At 49.2% G+C, this 25,137-nt stretch overlaps 1 protein-coding gene across 6 annotated transcripts in view; it reads right to left on the bottom strand.

The window, feature by feature from the left end:
- CLEC16A (C-type lectin domain containing 16A) overlaps positions 1-25,137 on the bottom strand; it is a 200,751-nt gene that overhangs the window by 87,371 nt on the left and 88,243 nt on the right. For all 6 annotated transcript variants that reach the window (XM_055341054.1, XM_055341056.1, XM_055341055.1 and 3 more), the window contains exons 16-18: positions 24,717-24,767; positions 23,984-24,112; positions 16,134-16,254 (exon numbers count right to left, since the gene is read on the bottom strand). In XM_055341054.1, the coding sequence (XP_055197029.1) occupies positions 16,134-16,254; positions 23,984-24,112; positions 24,717-24,767 (301 nt within the window). The remainder of the gene's footprint in view (positions 1-16,133; positions 16,255-23,983; positions 24,113-24,716; positions 24,768-25,137) is intronic.

Raw genomic sequence — 25,137 nt, 5'->3', positions numbered from 1 at the left:
AAGGTTTTACCCAAATGAGTCCCTGTCATTGGCGTCACCTAGTTTATCATGTAGGGGGTGGGGATGGGAGCTGCCACTTATTTTCGAGAGAAACACTTTCTTCACAGCAGGAAGAGAAGTGAAAGCCTGGACCTGGGTCCTGGAGAAGGGTGGCCTGGATGGGGAAGTGGTATTACCCAGGAGCCCACAGTACCGGCCTGCAGGGGTGAACAACTGTACACGAAGGGGTCTGGATTTCCACAGAGCAAGTTACTGTGCTTTCCCGTTACATGCACACATGTGTGCAGGCGTGCGTGCAAGCACATAGGGTATCCACAGTCACTGTGGGTTTGCCTTTGAGCGAGAGCCATCAAAATCAAGGGAGGCATCTGCATAATTTGCTGAACCTCAGTTCCCATACATATACTTAAGGCCTGAACCAAAATGTTTTTCCATCATGGTCAACAATGTTCTCATTTCTTAAAACAAAACACAACACATTTATTTTATTTCATTTTTAAATCCAACCACTTTAGTCAATGACTAACATTCTGCAACAGACCATTTAATGACTGGAACTATCTAATCCTTTACTGGAGAAAGGGCCCTTTCAAAACCAAACTGGGACTTTTGATTAAAATTCCTTCTGGTCAAAGTCAGCTAGAGAGAACCCCCAGTCTCAGCGCTGCTGTCCCAGACTACCAGTGTGCTCGAGAAGAAACAGTTGGGGCCTTGGTGGCCTGAGGACCCAAGGGAGTGGTGCCTTGTGTGTGGGAGTGGAGATCTGTCATTTGAGCTTTTTAGGGCAAAAAGAGAGTTTTGAGGAGAAGTGAGCCTCAGTTGCCTGGGAGAGCACCAACCACCATAGGAAGGCAGCAGGAACCCTGAGGAAGGACAGAGAAGACTGGCAGAAAAGGCAGGAAGTGGCTGGGGGCCCAGAACTGGAGAAGGTGACTTGAGGAATGTCAGCAGGCAGAGAGCAGGGAAATCCTGGGGACAGAAGTAGGGAGGCACAGAGAGAAGAGTCTCAACCTGCGCCACCAAAGTAGGGCCCTGCTGGGCATGCCTCAGCCCTCCATAGGGCTAGAAGGTCAGAAGGATCTGACAAGGACGTGCCAGGGGGCAGAGCTCAGTCCTACAACCCAAGAACATCCAAGGGGTAAATGTCCCTAGCCCGTGCCTCTGCCATTCATTCTTGAGGACTCTTCAACTGTGGGGTGTCATGCAGAGCTCCTGCCCATCTCTCTACCCCTACCTGCTGACAGTTTCTACTTCCCACCTGCAGTAGGCAGATACAGTCCCCCGATGATGCCATGCCCCAATCCCAGGAACCTGTGAGTGTGCTACCTTACGATAGGATTTTCCCAGATGTGATTAAATTATGGACCTTGAGATGGGGAGGTCATCCTGGATTATCTGACTGGGCCACATCTAATCAGAAGGAGTCCTTACAAGTGGAAGAAGGAGGTAGAAGACGAAGTCAGAATTGTGTAAGAACGCTTCAACCCGCCACTGTTGGCTTTGAAGATGGGAGAGGGCCATGAGCAAAAGAATGCAGGCAGCCTCTAGCAGCTGGAAAAGGCAAGGAAATAAATGAATTCTTCCCTGAACTTCCAGAAAGGAAAGCAGGTCTGCTGACATCTCAATGCTAGCCCAGGCAGATTTCTGGCCTACAGCAGCCTAAGATAATAAATGTGTGCTATTTGAAGTCACTAAGTTTGTAGACGTTCATCACGGCAACAATAGGAAATGAATGCACCACTTGATGTTCTAGACAAGGGGCACTGACCGGGGTCATGACGGGCACTGTTGTGTATTCCCTGAGAGTACCCGCTACCTTGGACACTCTTGCCAAGCTTGTCTGCCTGCCGAACACCCCCTCCAAACAATTGGCTCAACACCTGGGGCTCCCAGAAGTAAATGTTGTCCCCATTTACCCCCATTGGTTCCCCCCGCTACACAATGAAGATTCCTTCAAATCACTCACATCCCCCTGTGGACATAACACCTGCTAGGATGGCTAGGTTTTCTTCTTCTCTCTACTTCTACCACCAAGCAAGCACAGGGCCCGCTCCGTAAATGGGGGATGGACAAGTGACGTGGGTGAGTGAACAAAGGGAGGAGTCCAAGTTCTGCTGTCCGAATCTGGCTCCCCCACCTCTCTGTGCTTCCATTTTCCTAGTTGCTAAGATGGGATAACAGTAGGACCTACTTGGCCAGGTTGTGAGGGTTAAGTGAGCTACCCCAAGCAAAACGCTCACAGGAGTGAGGAAATAGACCGATGGCCAAAGCTATCATCACTGCTGTGTGATCCAGCAGAGGGTGCTGGGACGGGAAGGGAGGGAGCCTTCCCCAGACACTGCCTGGGACTCCTGTTTCTACCTCCAGCTTCCTCTCCAAGAGTGGTACTGAGGCTCATTGGAGGGGAGGCAGCAGAGGGAAGGGGCCACAGCACGAACAAAGAAAACTATAGATCTTCATCAATTCTGCTGCTCTGGAGAGTGCAGCCTATCACTGGAGAGAGGCTAGTGTTGTGAACAACCAGTTAAAGGGTAAAGGTTAACTGGAGTCATTTAAATGACATGCATATTTCCTGGCTCTGCAGGGCTCTGGAAAACCCCAGTTGCACTTAGAAAAATGCAAAGCATATTATCAAACTAGCAGGCCTGGGTACGGGTGATGAAAACAGTGAATGCAAAAGATAACCTGGACACACCGAACTGAAAACCAGGAAGCTGAGCGGGGGCTTTTCTGCACAATGATGTGGCCTTGAGAGGAAAGGTCTACCTCACATTGAGCCTGGTATAAGAAAGAGGGCCCCAAGCAGACCAACGAAGGAAGGAAGGGAAGACAGGATGAAAACTTTTAGCTCCTCACTGAAGAGAATGACTTACAAACACTTGGGGAGACCCAAGAAAGACAGGCTCAGCTCCACTGACTACTAAGCCTCCTGCTCCCAAGACATTTTTACGACTCTCCCTGAAAAAGAACAGGCTGCTTCCAGGCCTGGCGCTGGTTCAGGACAACCGGAGAGTCAGGCCTGGGCTGGGGCTGCAGTGCTGCGAGGCTGTCGGCTCTCGTGCAGCCCATGTCCATCATAGACAAGGCCAAGCTCGGGCTCGGTGGTTGCCTGGAGGGAGCTGGGGGCCGCAGGCATGCTCCTGGAGGCCCAGCGCAGCACCCTGGTCCCTCCTCTCTGCAACAAGGTGCCCCAGATTGGGATCTGCATTCCCACTTCATGCACAGTTAACTAATACAAACCCAAATGTATGCACTCAGGAAGGAAAGGGAGAGAGAAATGTCGGGTTAAATACTTCGGGCTGCTCTGGCTGCCACCCTACTGAAGAAGCATACTCCCCTCCCTCCCAAGTGAGCCTGATGGGCAGGTGAGACTCTGCCTCCCTCCTGGGCCCGGCTCCTCCTGCCTCTCCCCACGAGGACCCCTCACAGTGCCCAGTGGGTCTCTCCCTGAGACCTCACTCTCATGTAGCACCAGCACAGTTAACTTCCGCTTCCTCTAGGGCTCAAGGATGGGGACCCGTTTCAGCCCTGGTGTGAAGACAAGCTGTGTCAGGCTCATTCAGAGATGTGCCACTCTCCCAAGGGGTTTGTAAGGCTGGCTTGGTTCCCACCTCAGAAGCAAACTTCAGAATCTAGAGAGATGTGGCTGCCACGTCACATCCCCAAACCGAGCCTCCTTGGCAACATCTGGTGGATCAGGAGGTGGGCATGGAGAGCTCCAAGAGGGAACTGGAGTTCATGGGGAGCAACAGCATAGAGACTAAGTGTTAACTTCCAGAACATTGCTTGGTCTCATCCAGTGGTTCTCAACACTGGCTGTGCAAAGAAATCCTCCAGGGAGCACTTAAAAATAGAGATGCCAGGGCCCCACCCCCAGAACAAGTGAATGAGAACTTTCTGGAGTGGGACCTGGGCATGGATAGTGTTTGAAGCTTCCCAAGTCCTCTTAAGGCACAACTTGGGCTGAGGACCTCCAGGGTCACCCTCTTCCAACAGAGGGAGCCCCAAGCCAGAAACCACCAGCCCTTCCACCACCTGCCCAGGGCTACAGCTCTGCCCGGGTCTAGTGGGCTAGAAGCAAGTAAGATGCCCAGAAGTAGGTCCACTGATGCAAGATTGCACATCAGGGTGTGCAGCAAACCAATTTTTACTTCTATTTTCAGGTAGGTCAAAGTGAAATGGCAACGTGAACTTTTGAGCATCCCAAGATCCGTACTCTGTACACTTACTAACGGCTTAGCACAGCAAATACCATTTGCCATTCATTTGGGGGAAAAATAAAATCAGGTGCACCTGGGTGATGATCCCGGCCATGATCCCGGGGTCCTGGAATCAAGTTCCACATTGGGCTCCCCACGGGGAGCCTGCTTCTCCCTCTGCCTATGTTTCTGCCTCTCTCTGTGTGTCTCTTATGAATAAATAAATAAAATCTCAAAAAAAACCCAAAAAACAAAAAACAAAAACCAATCAGTCCAGACCACCTACTGTGCCCCACAGCCCACTGGTCACCGGGAAATGGGGCAATCCTCATCACCGTCATCTTAAGTCCTGACATCTGCTTAAATCAGAGACCCAGTGATCACTCTGTGTTAGGCAAGTGCTTCCTATGCTTTGACTGTAACCTCTACTTAGGAATTTAGGCGACAACGCTAATCTGAATGGAACATGTCTCCCTCCTGAGAGGGTGTGGAAAGAATGTGCTGCTCCCACCTCCCTGTTTACTACCGTACCTCCCATTGGGGACTAGGGTGGGCTGGAGGGTGAGGGCTGGCTGAGAGCAGAGCAGGCCCGGTGGTGCTGGGTAAAGTGGCACCAGGATCCTGGGCTAGGGGAGAGGGTAAGTACAAGGCTGGTGGCCCTTCGATAAAGGTCACACTGCATGTCACTGCTTCAGTCTCCCCAGAGATTGTTTTGGGTGTTCTGTGGCTGATCAGGTATCAGGGCCTGCAGCCAATCCTCCCGTCCAGAGGTCTGGGCGGTCCCGTGTTGTCCCTGGTGGCTGGGTAGGGCGGTGGAAGGGGATGTGTGGTGGGCGGGGAAACCAGTGGCTTTGGGGTGAGGAGCCCTGTGTAGGCAGAGCCCCAGACAGTCTCAGTGAGTGGGATGGAGTGAGGGATGTCTTGAAACTCAACGTTAACCTTCAACCCCCCACCCTCCAGGAATTCCTGTTTCCCATGGCAGCTCACTGCCCCCGCTTGTAAGCCAGATGTGGTCAAGGAGGCTGGTGACTTCAGCGGCCCGGGGAGGCAGAATGGGGGCTCAGGAATCACCCTGAAGCCAGCAGTCCGGGGTGAGACTCTCCCGTGTTCCCGTGACTGGAACAGTACAGGAGGGAGAGATGGAGGCACAGGGCAGGGGCACACCCTGCAGGTCACAGGCAGGACTCTGGAGGAGTCTCTGGAGGGTTCTGACAGCTACTTTGAAATGATGTCCTGGGCTCTTGTTGGTGGAGAAAGGCAGTGGGGGAAGCTGGCAAACCAAATAGAGGACAGTTTCCAGCATCTGTACAAGGGTAGAGGCATGGAAGGTGGTGAGCAGGAACCAGATTCTGAATCTATCCAGTAACTGAACTGGCAAGATTTGCAGAGAGTGTGGTTGTAGGGGCAAGAGAAAGAGAGAAGACAGGCTACCCCGAGGCACTTGGCCTAAGTGACTACACAGATGGACTTCCGTTTATTGTCCAAGGAAGACTGTCCCGTTTGAGTAGCTTCTCTGTTGGCATTTGCTGGCTAGGCCCTACCAAGTTGGGCCAGGCCCTTGCTTGTAGGGAGCATCCTGTCCGACAGCCCCATGAGGTACAGATGGAGAGATCCAAGGTTAGGGGGACACACCAAGGTCGCAGAGCCCTTGTGTGCTGGGCCCCCTGTCTGCTCTTCCAGCTGCCCTGGAACACAGCTGCCACATTCAAATATCTGTCCGCTTCCCAAAGGCCATGCCATGCCTCAGAAGATACCACTCCTTGAGCAAATTGAAGCCACTGGGTCCCCTCTGATCAGAGGGAACAAAACCACGGCCTTTTTCAAACACATGGGAAGGACTGGGATGGATCTGGGAAAAACACTTAACTTACTCTGTAAAAAGCCTTTAAAAATGACTATTTTCATAAGCAAGGAAGGAAAAAAGCTCAAAACCAGTCTCTTCCACTCAAACACCTCATTTCCCCAGTGCATAGAGTGGAATTTAGAAATTATGCTTTGTAGAGGGGAAAAAAAAATCCTAATTTCTGTCTTTTCCAGAAAATCTGTCCTAGTACTACTTGAATACATAACTGACAACAGAGGGCACAGGCATTAGGTGACCTTGTGATTTCAGCAAAACGTGTCTTTCTAATGTAGCTCAATTATGATTGTAAGTTTATAAAACAGGGAAAGATTACAGGAATATACATTAAACCACATCAATGAGCACTACTGAGAAAAAAAAAATTAGACCAGCAGACAGGTACCAATCAAATAATCAATACGCAGGAAACAGCTACATCACCCTGCTTTAAGAGAACCAAATAATGCTGCAATTGGATTTACTTTAAAATTTTCCACTTGAACAAAACTGACAGCTGTATTATAATCACATTTCCAGTCACTTTATAAGATACAAATTTCATTTCTCCATATTTCTACTTCATTTCTGAAAGGGGGCCAGCAACATTATTCATCAAGCACACAGAGGAGCCACCTAATTCATAGAGAGGGGGGAAATGCTGTTAATCCCATGTTTTCCGTCCCCTTAGAGAATTGGTGGTTTAGTTCAAACATGCTTCTTTCTGATCAGTCTAGTTCAGGGCCCAGGTGCAAAGAAGGGCAAGGGAGGGGAAAAAGCAGCATTTTAGTTCTTAGGTAAAATGATGTAGGATAGCTCAACTGTTGAAATGGAAAACAATCTACATGTTTAGAAGACACCCAGGGCAGTTTAAGACTGTTAGTATATTTCTTTGAGGGGCGGGGGGGTGGTCTGCACTGGGAGCCCGACTCTTCAAATGCCTGGTGGTGATAAACAAACATGGTCCTTAACTCACGATCCGGTGGCCTCAAATTACTCAAGACAACATTTAGAAATGCCACTTTCATGTTAATGAAAGCGCCTTAAATGTTTACAAATAATTAAAGGGGCTGCTCAAGCTCTAATCGGTTTAATCCAATGAGTCTTCTTTGAGTGCCTACTGTGTGCCAGACCCTGTGCCAGGCACTAGAGATAGAAAAAGGTGAGACAGCTAGTGATCCCCTGACCGTGGGGCTGGAGGTCAGGAGCGGTCCCCAGCGTGCAGGTGGGAACGTCCACATGCAGAGACCAGGGACAAAGAGCGCTGGGGGGATGCAGGCTGAAGAGCCATAGACCACATTGATCTCGGGTTTGACATTGGCACTGAATGAACTCGTCTTCAGGGGTTCTGGGCCCAAGGAGTCATCTGAGTGTGAATCAAGTCATCCTTGCAGATTTTGGATCTTCATCAGCCAGCACCCACTTTCCTAAAAGTCATCTTTCCAAGAAATGTACTGTCTAACAAGCCTGTGTGGCCACCTAAACTTCTCAGTGTATCCCATGGGCAGAAACGGTCATGAGATTTTGGTTTGTCAGAACTCCTACAGAAAACCTTCTAACAGGAGAAAGCCATTCCCCACCCAGTGTGTCGTCCTGATGATGAATGCTGGTGACTGTTTTTTTCTTTTTTTTTTTTTTAATTTTTATTGATTTATGACAGTCACACAGAGAGAGAGAGAAAGAGGCAGAGACACAGGCAGAGGGAGAAGCAGGCTCCATGCACGGGGAGCCTGATGTGGGATTTGATCCCGGGTCTCCAGGATCGCGCCCTGGGCCAAAGGCAGGCGCTAAACCGCTGCGCCACACAGGGATCCCTGGTGACTGTTTTTATGAGGGAAGCCTGCACACACTAAGCGAGCATGAGCCCGAGCATTTCTGAGAGATTCTCTCTTCTAATCTGCAAGCAGCTCTGATGCAGGCACTATCATCACCATTTTACCAAGAGGAAGAATGGCTCAGAGAGGTTAACTAGTTTGCCCAAGGTCACGCAGCTGAAACCAAAGCTTCACCCCTAAGCATGATGCTCATCATTAATTAAGTGCTGGATGTTCAAGGACTTGATTTCTATTTTGCCGCTTTCTTAAGATTTTGAAAAATATCAAACTTCCAGCAAGGTTTAAAGACTAGCACAATAAGCATACTCGTAAAGCCCTCCACCTACATTCACCAACTTTAATACTTAGCTGCATTTGCTTCCTCTCTCTCTCTATACCCACACACTCACATTTTTATTTCGTGAATCATCCCGGAGCTGCAGGCAGCATGACAATTTACCCTGAACACTGCAGCCTGTACTTCCTAAAAACGAAGACATTCTCCCACAGAATGACAGTTCCATTATCACACCTAAAAATGTAATAATGACTTCAAATTATATGAGCCAATCACAATCTACATGTAAATTTTCTCGGTTTTCAAAAAAAAGTCCTTTATGCTACTTGTTCCTTTCCATCCAAGATCTGATCCAAGTGGACAGTTGTCATGTCTCCTCCATTTCAATAATCTAGAACAAAAATCTAGACCTGGCCCTCTCCCCCTCCATGTTTTTTTGGTTTTCCATGACATTCACATTTTTGAAAAGCTTGTCAGCTGTCTTTGAGTGTGTCCCACATTCCAGATTGGTCTTTATTATTTATGCTATTTTCTCACTTTTGCCAGGATGAGGCATATAATGACCAGGTCATCAACAAAATAAGGCAAAATAGAGAATTTTTCAGAACTGAGAGGGACCACAAAAACTATTATTGACCTTGCAAGAGAAGCCAATCAATGAGCTCACATTTTCATGGACTTAAAATCAAGTCACATCACTTGCTCATGGAGCTTCATTATACTCTTGCTGGAAAAAACTATCTCAGCAGTCGGATGAATGAGCCAGGAGCTTCCATGTGGCCTACAAGCTCTTGCCTGTCAGGACATTGGGATGAAGGGCACAGGGTGCTAAGAACGGGGGAAATGGAATACTGGCAGGTTGCTCATGGCATTCACATTCGTATCCATCAACAAACAAAAAGATAACAAAGACGGGGGACTTGGCCTTGATTCAAACATGGATGCAGAATTTGGGGTATGGTTATCATACATATAAGTACCCACAGCTGCACTTGTCCTGGGGGAACAAGTGGTTTGTAGCGGAGGCGGGGGGGGGGGGGGGAGCAGGTACAGCCAGAGCAAAGGCCCTGGGCTAGGCATGTACCTGGTATGTCTGAAGGAAAGCAAAAAAGCAGAGAGCCAGGCGGGGCTAGATAATACTCAGCCTCTCAGTCATTATAAAGTCAGAGGGGAAAAGAGGCCACTGTGAGCAAAGGGAGGACATGACCTTGACTCCTGTTCTAAGAAGACAACACTGGACATTGTGCGGAGAATAAACTGCAGGGGACGCTTTACGAGGCTGGCTACTACAGCAATGCAGGTGGCCCAAGATGGCAGGGCAGACCAAGGGCCGGGGTGGAGCTGAGAGAGGTGGTCAGATCTGGACACAGCTGGAGGGAGGGCGGAGCAGGTGTGCCGAGGGGCTGGGAGGCAGGCTGGGGAGGAGGAGGGGAGCCAGGGACGAGCCCCAGGTTTTAGCGTCTGAAGGGAGCTGCCTGCCACCCACCAGGAGATGGGCAGGCTTCAGGGGACAGGTGTGTGTGTGGGGAGCTCATGCTCCCCTGTGTGGGTGGTTAAGTGTGAGGTACTGAGCACAGCTGGAGGGAAGGGGAGGCCTGAGGCCGGAGAAGGAGCGAGCTGGTGGGAGCTGCGCCCACCCACGAGAAGAGGCAGCCCACTACTGCTTGTGGGGATGCCGGCCCCACAGGACCAGACTGTTTCATATTCAAAATGAGACATATCTGGGTCTGTGCAGTAAGATGTCTTGATTTTAAAGTGCTGGCAACTCACATAAAATTGCAAATATTTTGCCAGAGACCAAGGGACATCTGCCGGCCCGTCTGACTGAGGGCCAGCACCTTGTGACCTGACGCCTCTAACACAGCTATTGCTCCCCAATAATCCTGCAAAGGAGGGCTCTGCTACTCTGATTTTATCAATGAGGGAACGGAGGCTCAGAGAGGGGGATCGATTTGTCTCCAGTCACACAGTGAGGAAGAGACAGAGCTGTGACACAGACGTCACATCCGTCCTCTCCTGAGTCTGTATTTTTCTCCACACCCTCAGCTACCTTCTGAAACAGGCAAGCCCTGGGCTAGAAACACTAGGGAGAGCTGAGGGAAGGTCCACAGCAACCTGCCTGGCCGGGACACCAGAACAAGTGAAATAGCATTACTGCTGTTAATCATTAGCTTCAAAGGCTCGATGGGTTGGGTTCCACAGAACAAACTAGATCAAACAGGATGGGTCTCCAAGCAACAAACAGTCCATGTGCCTGGGCCACAAAGCAGAATGCAAGCTCGCTCAAGACACACTTGCTGGGGCACACTGGGGTGCGCAAGCAGCTGTGGGCACCACCTTTGGGACAACACTTCTGCAGGACTGGTCTCACAGGACTGGCCTCTCAACAGGGCTACCTGCTGGAATGTGGCCCCTGACCCCATAAATCTCCCCTCACACTGAGGCCAGAGAGGCCCTTCCGAGATATGCATGTGATCATCTCAGCAGGTGAAAAACACTTCTCACTGTTCTCAGGAGAAAGCTCCAAATCCCTGATCCATGTATGAGGCCCACGCACTGGGCCCTAGGCAATCTCAACATCACCTCACCACCCTGCCCTGCCCTGCCCGGTCACACTGCTGCTTCTCGTCTTCCTCAACTCCTCATTGACTCTGGGGCCTTGTTCCTGCCACACCCCGTGCTGCTGGCACCTGCACCCACATCTAGCCCTCAGATGGGTGGTCAATCCCTCAGGAGCCTGCCTGACCTCCAGGGCAGGTCAAGCCCTGTTCCCTGTGCAAGCTTCTTAGCACAGTGGCCATCTGCCTTTGTTCTGTGTGATGATGTGATGGTCAGTGTCCACCTCCCCCATAAGACAGCTCAAAAAAGACAGACATCTTTGCTCTTGTGATTGGTCCGCACTTGAATTATTTAAGGAACAGACCCCATTACGGCACAGTACTATTTCTTGGAAAGTCTGTCCCTTTTTCTGAAGTGATGCTCTTCCTACTTATCTGAGATTAACAATGCCCTTTCTTTTATGAAATGACAGTTCATAAATGTTTAAAACAAACAAACAAAAAAAGACTTGGTAAAATAAAACCTCCTAACCCCAGAGGTTTTGTGGGGTTTTATTTTTGTTTTGGCACTTTCCTGAGCTGTGCAGTTCCAAGGTCTAGGAACTACATGGAACCACCACTCTATCCTACATGGGCAATTTCCACCCCATGAACAAGTGAGCCCAAGCCTGGGTGAGGAATCAGACCCAGAGGGCAGAGACCTGCTTGCATGTGGGCACTTCTCTGGGGGTTTGGGATGCCCCCTCACAGACTGTGTGATCTAGGATTCTCCTGACTGCTGCAGGGCTCTTTTGAGGAACTGCCATCTATGCTGTAACACCGCACAAGTGGAAATGCCAAGAGCTGTGCAATGGTCACAGGAGGTGGCTCTGCCAATGGAAAGTCACCAAACATGGTAACTCTGAAACTCCTGAGAGTATGTGGAAAACCACTTCCAAGGAGAGCGTGGAGAGGTTTCTGACCCTCTCCCTGGACATCCAGCTCAGCTGCCTCCCAGTACCTTCCTCTGCCCACCCGCCTAACCTTCATCATCTTTTGGAACCAGCTCCTCCTCCAGGGCTGTCTCCCCAGCTTACAGAATCACAATCCCCCCACCCCTTGCTGTCTGCAGTATCCTCAAGCTCAGAACCCAGAGTCCAGCTGGATGTCCAGCATCGCCACAAAACACTGTCCCCAGATGGTGCTACCTGTTGGTGGTCCTCCCATCCGCCGGACCCCCACCCAAACCAGAAGCACCACAGAGCAGAGACCAAGTCTGGCTTTAGATCCATCCCAGCACTGTGCCTGGCATACAGCAGGTGCTCAATACAAGATAAAGTATGGGAAGCACACAGTATGGATACAACAAGTACATGTTGAATGTCCACATGGAAAAGGCTGGGAAGGAACCCAAGTGTGGCACCATGTGCTTCACCAACGTGATCTCATTTGATTTTCAATGTCTCTCCCTGTAAGTGGTTTTAGAATCATTTTAAAGGTCAGGCTACTGAGCCTCACAAACATGAAGACCCTGGGCAAGGTCACAAGGCCAATGACCTCCAACCACACCAAGGGTGGCCAAGGCAGATGTCAGCATGGCCAGCCAACCCTCCCTCCCCGGCTCCCCTAGAGCCACAGCTGGGCTGCGGAAGCTCACTATCTGTGATGGTGGCGACCAATTCTATGACAAAGAGCAGCCGCAAGTCCTTTTCTGTTACAGGGAAGAATTTATAGATGCAGTAGTATGATGTCTTCCATTGGTTTTACTACCCTCAGCGGGGGGTGAAGGAGGGCAGGTATTTTTTTTTTTTATTTTTTTTTTATTTACGATAGTCATACAGAGAGAGAGAGAGAGGCAGAGACACAGGCAGAGGGAGAAGCAGGCTCCATGCACCGGGAGCCTGACGTGGGACTCGATCCCGGGTCTCCAGGATCGCGCCCTGGGCCAAAGGCAGGCGCCAAACCGCTGCGCCACCCAGGGATCCCCGAGGGCAGGTATTTTGAAAAGAGAAATGGTGGAGCAGATGGAATGAGACATAGTGAAAGAGTAAGAACCCTTGAAGCTGAAGGCGGGGTATGTGGAGATTCATGGTGCCATTCTCTCTAAAAGTCTAATCTATTTTATCTAGTCAAGCTGGTCCTCCCTTCCCATCTCGCCTCCCTCCCGCTCACGGCAGCCAGTCTTGGACCTGGGCCCTAAGCCACTCTCCTGTCCAGCAAAAACAAAACAGGCTCGAGCACAGTCAGCTCTGCCTCTTTCTGGAGGGGCGATGGCCTCTGCAATGCTCCTTGTCTGGAGCCACCCTGTCAGAGCTCACCTGGCACACATGGCCCAGAGGCCTGTAGCTGGTCAGCAGACATGTGACATGACTTCTGTGTACCCATACACTGTGGTTTCTTATCAGAGCGTGACAAAGTCAGTAAATACACTTTAACTCACCTTCTCCTGCGGTGTGGAACTGGCATGCCTTTGAGCTTGTCCGCCCGTATCACATCACCTTCCATAAAAGTTGACCAGCCCCCAGCATTTCTCCCTGAGTCAGCTTTCTTCAAATCACTAGGCTCAGAAGAAGCAGGCCCAGCTTCCAAGCAATGGCAAATATGAATGCCTTTGCCTACATTACAATGTTGCCTACATTTTATATACATAGAAGGTACTTTGTGACATGCAAAGCATACTGATTTTTTCCCACTGGAAGGTGAGATGTTCCAGCATTTAAGAATAATCACCAGAATTAAAAAAAAAAAAAAGAAAACAAAGTCCAACAACATGTGCATATCTCATTCTAGTACCATATGCTCATCAAATCCATAATTCCTAGTATTTTCTGGAAGGCAACCTCTTTAGCAAAGACATAATTTGTGATCACACTGGGTAAAGACAAACAGCCATTACTTTCTTAATGGCCAACTACCCAAAAGGGCTCAGTTAAGTGATCTCAACTAGCAATCTAATCAATTAAAATTGATAAGTGAAATACTTGGAACCCTTATTTCAGCAGGCCATTTCTAGGTGGGGTGGGAGTGGGGGAGGAAGGAATGTGAATTCCCAGCATAAAATTTAATTCCATTTCATGGATACAAACATTCTTGCTGCCCTGATGGAGTGGTCCCCTTGAAAGCAAGCTGTTTCCCTCTTCCCTTGAATCAAATCAGAGAAAGACTGGTTTATGGTGCTCTGCAGGCAACTCGATCAAGAAATTGCCATCAGAAATCCTGATGGCAATTTCTCAAGAGGAAAGGACCAAAGAAGATGAGCATAGAGGAGCCCAAGGGGCACTTAGTTTACTTGTTCTTCTGAGAGAGAGAGGAAAAAAAGAGAAGAAGAAGATAAGAAGAATTTAGGGACGCCTGGGTGGCTCAGTCAGTTAAGCGTCTGACTCTCAGTTCTGGCTTAGGTCATGATCTCAGGATTGTGAGATGGAGCCCCAACCCCAAGTCAGGCTTTGCTCTCAGCAGGGAGTCTCCTTCAGTTTTTCTCTCTCTTCCTCTGCCCCCTCCCTGTGCACATGTGCCTCCCCGCCCCGCCCCATCTCAATAAGTAAATAAATCTTTTTTTTTTTTTTTTTTAAGTTAGACAAGGGATGCCTGGGTGGCTCAGTGGTTGAGCATCTGCCTTCGGCTCAGGGCGTGATCATGGAGTCCCAGGATTGAGTCCCACGTCAGGCTCCTTGCATGGAGCCTGCTTCTCCTTCTGCCTGTGTCTCTGCCTCTCTCTCCCCATGTCTCTCATGGATAAATAAATAAAATCTTTAAAAAAGTATTCAAAAGAGTCCAAAAAAATGTTAGACAAGTGGGTAAAAGCCATTAATAATGACTTTAGGAGACTCTTCTATTCACAAAGAGCTCTTTATATGCATCACATTATTAGCAGGTAACACAGACTACAGTTTCCTGAGCACAGTTGTATGCTGGACACTATGCTCCATCATATATTTCATGTTATATTCTGCTCAAGTCTCAAGCCCATCACATTAGGAAGTTCATCGACATTTTCCAGATGAGGAAATTAAGTTGTGGGGGTTTCAATCATTTGTTCCAAGGAATACACAGCAGGACAGGGGCATGGGGATCAAATGTCCACCCTCAGTGATTACCGGTCACAAAACTGAACACTTTTGTCAAAATTCACCCAACTATACACTGAAACTTACTGAGTTTTACTGGCTGTAAACTGCATCTCAATAAAGCTGATTTAAGACAAGGGAGACCCTGCCCTTACCATGTGCCACAAAGAGTAGCCATCTACTGCTCCTGCTTGCTCAGCTTCCATCTCTGAGTTTCCTTTGAGGGCAAACTCCCTCCTCCCTCTCAGGTGATAGAATAGAAAAGAAACTGGTCCTATCTCCCAGTTCCTGGGCCAGCCACGTGACCCTGGCCTCACCCAGTAATGAATCACATTCCTCTAACAACACCTGGTTCAGGGATGGTCCACCAACCCAGGCCAGACCAATGAGAGCCCTGCTGTGGAATTCCATCAAAGTTACAGGAAAAATGAAGCCCTGTTTCTGTCAGGGCTGTGTAGCTGGTTCAGCAAATTTGGACGCTATGGACGGTCACCTTGTCTGTATCTGATGAGAGCCCTCCTCTTCTAGGTGAAGCCAGAACAAAGCGAAACTGAGCTAAAACAGTAGGTAGCAGCCTCCTGATGGCATTGCTTGAGTACCTAGATCCAGCTATGCCTGAAGGCAGAGGTACTCCTGGACCTTCTAGTAACACCAGTCAATTCACTTTTCTTTTTCCTGAAGCCTGCCTAAGTTGGGTTTTCAGTCTCTTATAACCAAGGAATCCTACCATATCACAATACCTTTAAGAAACAGAAAAGCACCCTGTCTATCCATGTGCTTGTGCCCTATTGTAATGGAGGAGAGAGCTATATGTGTATGAGAAAGATTATAGGAGTGTGACCAGGCTTATATCCACTATCACTGTTAATCACACCCTCATGCTCATGCTGCCAAGGAGAGCTGAGGGCCTGAGTGGTGAGGGAGGCCACCCAAGGCTGCAGGCTGAGCACATGGTTCTCCAGCCTCCACCTACTGGCTGGTGATTTGCATTTTTAAAAGTCTTCCCCTTTTTCGCAGCAGAGGCCTTTAATCATTAGAATTCTACAGAAACCCAACACACAAAACCAATCAAAGTAGCACTGCCACAGTGATGTGGATGGCAGGGGTGCTGGAGCCAGAGATCCCAAACACCTTGCACACACTTCTTGGCAGACCACCCGCCCCGCTCCCTCTGGGCTCTGGGAAACAGTCCGCAGATAGACTGCCAGCTCCAGGGCCCACTCTGTGAGTCTTGTGGGGCATGCACGCTCTGTTAGCTTCTGGTGACAGATCAACCACAGCAGCAAAGGCAGGTGGCACGTCGACCTTTTCAGTGACGCTGGGGCCAGTGTGGTGGTGCATGTGCCCCTCCCAGCCCCCCACCTCTGCCACAACTCACTCAGATCCAGCACGTCATCAGTTTTGATCAGGTCTTCCTCCCGTGTCAGTGGCAATTGGGTCTCGGGCTCCCCTCGCAGCTGCAGCGACAGGGAGCGGAGCATGAAGAACACCCGGATGGCCTGGATGGACAGTTTGGGGGCAGAGGAGAATGAAACTGGAGTTACTGGGGTGAAGTGTTCCATGTGGAAGAATAATATAGTGCCTCTCAATGTGAGCAAACAAATAAAACAAAGCAAAGTCCATTTCTCCCAGCATCACGCCTCTGTTGTTTTCAGAGCAAGGCCAATCAATCGATCAATCAATCAATCAGTAAAATCAAGGGACACAGCCTATTTTCAGTTCTCCAAAGCTTTCAGACACTTTGCCTCCATTAAGCACCTGGCATTTGCCAGGACCTCTCCCCCAGTGTCATGTGACCTTCAAGACATCCCTGCTTAGCAGGCAGCCCTGTTCTGCAGACAAGGCACTGAGACCCAAGGAGGCAAAGTGACCTGCCCCCAGAGACGGCAAGAATCAGGCCTCTTCCAACCAAACCTGAAAATCTGAAATCACAAATAACAGTGTTGCAGTGTCGCCTCGTGAATGCAGGGGCAGGGAAGGCAGAAGAGGGTGACACCCTCATGGGGTTCAGAGCCAGCCAGACTGTGTTAAAGTCCTGCCCCTCCCCGTCCCTGGGTGAGTGCATTCATGGCAGATCTCTGCCCCTGGGTCTTACCCCAGGAGGTGTGCAGTGGGTGGGAAGGCAGACCTGGCACCTGGCAGGTGTGCAGTGACATCAGTGTCCCAAGGGCCCTTCCCAAGTGCCAGCTTTCTGGGGGCAGCGGCAGCTCCGTCAGTACAGGGGTTCCTGGCCCGTGAAAGCAGTATCTGGGTAGAATCCAGTGTGGCCATCAGACATTTCCAGAGAGCAGGAAAAAAACAGAATCTCAAGCCCAGAACCAGAGAAGTCTGTGCAGAAAGGATCTTTTACTCCAGACTCAGCCTGTTCTGATAGCGCCCCAAACCTGGGTGCTATAGGGGCCAAGCTGTCCATTGATGAGAGGCTAAGAAGTGAGGCAGTGCATCAGAGAAGCCAGGTCCATGCCAGAGCTGACGGGCCAACCTGAGGCATGTGCCTGAGGGAAGTAACTCTGGAGTCAGACACATAAGGTCTGTTTAGACTCACAGGGTGAAACTTCTGACCTCCAAGAGCTTTGATTTCTGCATTTGTGAAATAGGGGCAGTAGTCCCTGCCCTGCAGGCTGCTAGGAGGCTCTGAGACAATGCTGGGTGGTCAGGGCAGGGGGGAAGCAGCCAGCATATGTTCCATAGAAGGGGCAGCCGTCCTGTACTCGTCACTTGATAGCTGGGCACAGGGGAGGGCACAGGGACAAACCACTGTCGCCACTGGTGAGCCACACGACAATGAATTCCAGCCCACTTCTGGTCTTCTTGTTTACAGTTCTGAGGATACAGGCCTGGCCCACTGAGAGGGGAGGCTGCCCTTCGTGTAACAAGGTGGCTCCCCCCAAACTAAGCAGGGGGTAAATTCCTGCCTGCTGACCCAGGCAACAAGGATACCCACCAGCATGTTTAAAGCCTAACCAGGCCTTGGCCCAGAACTGGCAGGAGACCTGAACCATTTCCTTATCTCTTAATGTAGAACACTGGAAGAACAATCGTATCTCCTGGAAGTATTCTGAGGCCCATCATAAGCACTAGAGAAAGGTTAGTGTTTATATTATAATGACGGTGATGGTGGTGGCATTAGAGTCGATCTGACTGTTCTTACCAGCTTTTTTGAAGTATAGCCTTCCTAAGCCATCTGCAACAATTAGAAGAAAAAAAAGTGTAGGGATGCCTGGATGGCTCAGAGGTTGAGTGTCTGCCTTCAGCTCAGGTCCTGATCCTGGGATCCAGGATCAAGTTCCACATCAGGCTCCTTGTAGGGAGCCTGCTTCTCCCTCTGCCTATGTCTCTACCTTTCTCTTTCTCTCTCTCTCTCTCTCATGAATATAAAATCTTTAAAAAGAAAAGAAGTGTAGTTTCATTAAAAAAAATCAGAACAGCTTTCATTTATCAAGCACCCACCATGTGTCAGGGACTGTGGGCAGCCCTGCTGCAATGTAAAGCTGTTACATAGGAGACAGAGCCAAAGAGGAGCAGGCTATCCCTTCAGGGAGACTAAAGTTCACATGGCTGGTGATGCTTGAGCTGGGCTCTCAGAACCTGTAGTGTCTGATGCGAATCACTTAACCACACATACTGGGAAATGCATACACCTGCACCAGCCCGAGTGCAGAAAGCCCAACATGTGAGTGGCCATTTGAACTATATGGCCATCTGAGCTCTTAAACAAGGAGCCATGGCCTCAGATGGGAGGTAAAAGGCCCACTGGTCAGGTCCAAGCTGAGTGAATGCTTCATTTCTATGTCAAAAAAATCCATTCCTTTCAAAGGTTCTGAAGGCATAAGAAATCAAGCAGGCCCTCACTGGGGGGTGAGAAAAGAGAAATGTGCAGCTTTCTATACACCACCACTCTGAGAACCAGAAACCTTCCAATAGAAAAGGAGTATCAATTGTTTGGGTAAAGCATCTGCTTTTGCTCTGCAAGCATTAAATGGAAGTTATTTCCAGAAATATGAAAAATATAAAACAACAATAAAAATATAAAGAATATAGAACATGCTGACCACCAGCTCCACAACTCTGAGAATCCACAAAACAGAGATAAACCACCAGGGTAAAGGTTCTCAAGTTCATCCCACAGCCCCCTAAACAATAAGCATGCCCCCCTGCTCACCTGAGGCCTGCCAGGTATTGTTGGGGCTGGACTATGTCATCTCCCTGAAGCCTTTTAACAATCTTCCATGGTTCCCATTTTACAGACTGGAAATCAAAGCCAAGGGATGTGAGGCAGCCTGCCCATGGTGACTTAGCTAATATATGGACTCCAAAGTCTATGTTCTTCCAGCCATATGCCTTTGCCTTCAAAAGAGTTAAGGCTTGGGACCCAGGCTTTTATTGAGTGCTTCTCTTTACTTTGCCAAATAGACAACCATGTAATTTAAAAAGTATTACTAAAAAGGAAAAAGGAATTATTACTTCTTCTGATGTTTCCACAGAATGCCAGGAAGACAGACTGTGGAAGCATACATCAGTTTCAGAAAGGGTGACAACTGAGTATGCTCAAACAAAAAGAGGCTTGCCCCATATGCTCCAACTCACCTGGGAGCTAGCGCTGCAGGAGGGCCATGGGGGAATGAGACCACTACAATGCGGCAGGAGGGTTTCAGGGTCAAACAGATGTAGGCGAGTGAGTCACATGAATTCCCCGAGCCCAGGCTTGAGTTCTAGGAATGGGACACCTACCAGCCCTGATCTCAGAGCCACCCTGGAGGTGTGCCCACCGAAGTCTGGGGCAGCCCTAGACCTAGCACTCAGGTCTAGCCCTCTCTCTGCATGCCTTGTCGTGTTTGCAAGCCACGGAGTTCAGGGGTCAGTCACCCAGATTAGAAGCCCACCAGGCTGTGGAAGTGGCTATGAAAAATCAGTCACTCCTAATAGGGTGCCAAAGCAGCGCAGAGTGGGCACAGCCTGTTGTGAAAGCGCCTTGGCAATACAGAGAGTGTCACACACAAAATATCCATGCCCCCTGAACCAGAAATTCTACTTCTGGGAAATTATCCTAAAGAAATAAGCCAAAAGAAAGAAAACACTGTATTCGTGAAACTGCTCATGACATTTTAGTTGAAAATAATGTAATACTGGAATGAACCAAAATGTCTAGCAGCAGGAAGGAAAATGCCTAAGTACATTATGGCAGAAGTAGCCAGATAAATGTTTATGCACCAGTAAGAAACATGATTTAAATTAAAACTGCCTGGAAAGTTTTGCATGGTACGAGGGAGAGAAAGGAAAGGAAGAGAGGTTGGAAGGATGACCACAATGCACTCTTCCTGCCGCCATGAGAAGACGTGTTTGCACACACAGACGGGGAGGAGACACGAAAAAGGTCTAAAACTTGTTTGTTTAGGGTGATGAAATCACGGGAAATTCTTTCCCTCTACTTTTGAAACCTTACAAGATGTTCTTTAATGCATAATGCACATCCAAAGAATAAAGCAAATATCCTATTTCCTCATGGTCAACAGCGATAAACACAAAAACTGTTCGTGGTTTTACGTGGAAACAAGGAACAGAATTCAGGGGCAAATAAAATTTCACACAACTGAATTTATTTTATAACGGCTTCCAAGATTACCACAGAAAGATGGCCAGTGGCTTAAATTCAGATTTTAAGATTCACCAGAAATTCCTCCCTCTAACTCCCTTCTCTTCCCTTCAGTTTCAGTAGATCACTAAAAACTCTCTTTCCCTCCTGAGACATTAGGCTGCTCCACCCCTGTTCAGCCAACATTTCCTGAGCACTTCCTGTCTGGTGGGCACCTTGCAGTCCCTCTTTATTATCTACTTTGGGCTGGAGCCCTCATGACAGGACATGTGAGGACCTGAGGCTCAGGGAGGGTAAGCAACTTGTTCAATGTCACACAGGTGGCACTGGGACCGAGCCTGGGTTGGTCCCATGAGCCTGTGATCTTTCTTATCTGCTTCTCTCAACTACCCCTGGGAAAGGTCCAGCCCACATACCCATTTCTGCTTACATGTTCTCATCAGATCCCAGTACTTCCCATGACCTTCATTTCAATGTGAATTCCCCTTATCAGCTGGCATGGCTTGGTGGTACTCTTGCTATTTTGGTCTTATTTTATATTATTTCTTCACTGTCTGCTCTTGCATTTTACACAGTGCCTGGCACCTAGAAAATGTTCAACATGTCAAATGAAAGAATAAAGGGTGTAATTTGCAAAATACAAGAGGGACAATATGACTTTAGTGCGGATGCCTCCCAGTTTGATGCAAGGCCTGCCTGTCCTCCTGTCCTGTTCATTCCCCTTACTCTGCTCGCGACCCTGGCTCTTTGAACATGCTATACTCGTATGCATCTCAGGGACTCTGCACTCACTGTCCTCCCTGCCCGGATCATTTCTGCACCTGTGGGGACCAGCATCTGGCATCCAGTAGGCTCTCTGGTGACTATATGGGGGGCTATTTTACAAGTTAGGAATGATGTGTTAGTAAGGGTTGTTTGAACATCTCCGACAAATCCTTAAGGAAAATAAAAGGTTGGGACTTCTGAAAGGGTCAGCCTCCTAAAGGTTAAAAAAAGTCTACTTGGTGGGGAAAAAAAAAAAAGAGAAAACCTTTGAATCCAAATGGATGAAATGGAATGTTCTTTGGATACAAGCAAAGAACTTGAAACAAACCACATAAGCCCTCAATTGCTTGCTAAACCATATACTTCCTTTAGCTCAAATTCAAAGCACACTGCTATGTTCTGATGTCTGAAATGGGCTCAGGAGGTAAGCTTCTGGATGATTCTAAACAGCTGCTTTGAAACGGGAACCGGACTGAGGTGAGTGGTCAAAATCCCTCTTCAGAAACTGACTCCGGAAGTCACAAGGGGATAAGGTGGATGGCTTTACTCTGAGATGGGCAGCCCTACCTTCTATATTGTGCCACCTTCTCCCTGGCTCTAAACCCAGGGAGCTGTAACTTGAGAGCTGGTCTTATAAACTCATTAGTCAAACAAAGGCTGAACAAGAGACCCCAGGGAAGGCCAGACGTTCCCAGGTAGCAGGTGAGCTGTGCATCTCATCTGGGGCAAGGTTGCTGGGCAGCTTGGCCCTGGAAACTTACAATCAAGTGAGATGTCAGGGATAAAGGGAAGAAGGGAATCCCTTCCCTCAAGAACTATTACTGGCCCTCTGTGTTCTGTCTTTCACAGAGTCCCCACAATGACTCTGGGAAGGCAGGTACATGCTGCTTTTAGACAGAAGGAACTCCAAAGCCCAAGCAACCCTCCCTCTGCCATATGCCTCATTCCTGAATGTCTCCCATTATTTCCTGGGGATCAGGGCTGTCTACCCCAAGCCAACATGGGCTGATATCAGGAATCAGCTAACAGGGCCAAGTCCTTACAGGGCTCCAAGGCCCCTGAGATCGGCCCCCTCCAGCCTCATCACTTCCCACAAAGCCTCCCTCACCCTGAGCTCCGGCCATGTCCCCTCCTTGGATGTGCGGGAATGAGCCACATCTGTCTGGGCGTTTGCCTCTCCATCTGCCTAACCTATCCCTCTGCTGCCCGTTCCACCTCCCTCCCCAGTAGGATTAGAGGCCTGACCCCATGACCCTTTAGCAAGAGCCTCAGCCACACAGACTGGCAGTGCTGCCTTTCCTACCTTGCCCTCTAGACTCTGAATCCTTGAGGACAGCAGCAGTGTATTTTATGTCCCTGGTGTCTAGCACCAAGTAGGGCTACTAAATACAATGATGGTAGCAGTGGGAAGCAGCAGAGCAGAGTGTCTGAGTGTCGGCTCTGGAGGCCACACTGCCTGCACCAAGTCCTACCTCTGCTACTTATTAGCTGGGGGACCTGGAACAAATCACTTAAGCTCATCATGCCTGAATTTCTTCCTCTGCAAGATGGGTTAATATAATGCCAACTTCCTAAAATGGTTGTAGAATTACATGAGGAGATTCATATGAAGAACTGACGTGAATGACTCACTCTATATCAAACAGGAGCTCATCTAAGTGCTGAGGAAACTGGTGGCCCAGGAACCAAAAAGCAAGCAGAATGCAACCCAGAGCAGCAGCTCTCACCATTCACAGCCTTCTGGACCTCCGCCTCAGGGGACGAGATGGACCTCGGGATAGGACCTTCATTGTGGCCCTGCTAGGGAACAGCTCTGAGGCCAACCAAAGGCTACATATGTGCCCGCCTGTGAAGGAGCTGCCAACACAACACATGTCTGTCAGAACCAGCCCTTTGGTAAAGACGGTGCCAAAGATGCCCAGTGCAAACAGTGCCACCCACAGATATGCTCGTGTTCCTGGCTGCAGGGCCTGCAGGCTGGCTGGGAGCATGAGGAAGGAGGGTGTCACTGGCTCAGACAGGGTGGGTCCTGCGGTGAGGTCTGAGGGTTTGGTCAGACAGCAGGGAATGTGGATTGACTTTCAACACACAGGTCGGACTTCCTCTGCACTCCCCTCTCTACCAGGCCTCCCAGGCATCATCATTACCTGGTAGAGGAGAGCCACGGAAGCCTCCTATTTGAGGCAGATCCAGCAGGTCACTCCTGATTCTCAGAATCCCAAAATTAACACCTCTGCCACTCTGGTTAGACGGGGATTAACTGAGAAGTAGAGGGCAAGGAACTCATCTAATTTATCCTATGCACGTCTCCAGGGAATGATTTTTCTAGGAAGAGGTGATGGTGCTTTCTAAGAAAGAAACTGATCTTACGCGAGAGATAAAATACCATGAACAGCCCTGTGAGACGGCTTCAGAAAAAAAGTGCTGATAAGGGATGCACACTCCAGCAGGGTTCTGAGAACCTCTCTGCTCTTCACACACGAGAGCAGGCCAGCAAGAATCACAATCTCATTTGTGTGTGCCTCGCCCTCAGATCCCTCAGATTCCTTACTGTCACGCCATCTCCGGGGGTCCTAAGCCTCTTGGGGAGAGGATTTCACACCAGGGCCTCACCTGGACTGCCTGTTCTCTGCTCATTCCCCCCAGGTGCCTGACAGCAGCCCAGAGCCTGGGGCTAGGGGCCCTGCTCTGCACCAGCCAAGGCAGCCCACCTGGCATTCACACAGTGGAATCTCAATCCTGATTTAGGATTGGGAATTCCTCCTGGTGGCAGGTGGCCAGGGGGGTGCCATCCACGCAACTGTCCCAAAGCGAGTTGGAAGGTGGTTTCTTGACCAAATGGCTGGTGGGTCCCACCTGCGCTTACTCACCCGCCGAGTCTTCTCCACGTCGCCACACGGCAGCCGCTTCACAAAGTCAATGCCAGTCAGTGGCGTGCCCGTTGGGGGCAACAGGATGGAGGCGTCCATCATGAGATACTCCACATTCATGGGCTTCATCTAGAAGAGACATCATAGGAAATCTCACCAAAGGAAGGAGATGGGGCAGGTCACACAGGCTCCTTGCCTATACCCTCACACAGCAAGTGTGTCAAGCGAGCCCACATTAAGGCTGCCACGAGGTCTCAAGGCAGCCAGGTATGTGAGACATGAGCCTCTGTTTCCCAAGACACATATTTTTCCTCCCCTTAAAGTGACAGCTTAGACACTCTTGAGAAGCTGCCTCTGTTCTGTGAAAAGCCGTGCTCTCTCATGGGCTCATTCCCTTCCAACCAGCAGGGAGCAGGTCCCGGACCACAGCCTGCCTCCCTCTTCGTGCGCTCAAGAACGATGACAGCGGACCTAGTGATGGCAGCTCCTGACATGGTGTGGGTCCTCAGTCAAAGAGTATTTGTATCAAAGTGAATCTTTCTGACCCATTTATGGCATAGCCCAAATAGCGTGAGGGTCATTGGAAATTTCAACACTGGTGGAGATGAGAAGGCACCATTTCCAGTTCACTTCCCCACCAGTCCGGTCAGAAAGGCCCCGGTTAGACAGCGTTCTCATGGATCTGCATGATGGGCCTCACAGGTGACCAAGTGCATCCTGGCCCATCACTTACTGTCATGCTCCTGTATTCATCTTCAAACATGTCCAAAAAAATTTCTTCTCCCTAAAATGAAGTAAGGGAGAGACATTATGCATATTTTTTCCATAAATGCCAAAGTATTATAAACTCTAGTTCATAGCTTTTGGGGCCATCTGGTTCTCATTAGTGAGTTCTCGTAAATCATCAGGAAGTAAAATACACCCGTGAACACGAACACACACGCTCAAATGAAAGCCCCAATATCATATTGCACCTCTCAATGTTTCTCTCCTTTTTTTAAGCATATAGAGTTGGATTTCTTGTGTCAAGGCAGCTAATTAAAACGACAACAAAAATAACACCGTATATAATTAAAATATAAAAGTGGATAGAATTGCAAGTGTTTAACATCATCTATGTGTTGTGGATGACTGGAGAAATGGGAAGCCTGGTT

The sequence above is a fragment of the Nyctereutes procyonoides genome, unplaced genomic scaffold (assembly GCF_905146905.1).
Source record: "Nyctereutes procyonoides isolate TBG_1078 unplaced genomic scaffold, NYPRO_anot_genome, whole genome shotgun sequence".
Classification (NCBI taxonomy): Eukaryota; Metazoa; Chordata; class Mammalia; order Carnivora; family Canidae; genus Nyctereutes; species Nyctereutes procyonoides.
This window is presented reverse-complemented; position numbering and strand designations above follow the sequence as displayed.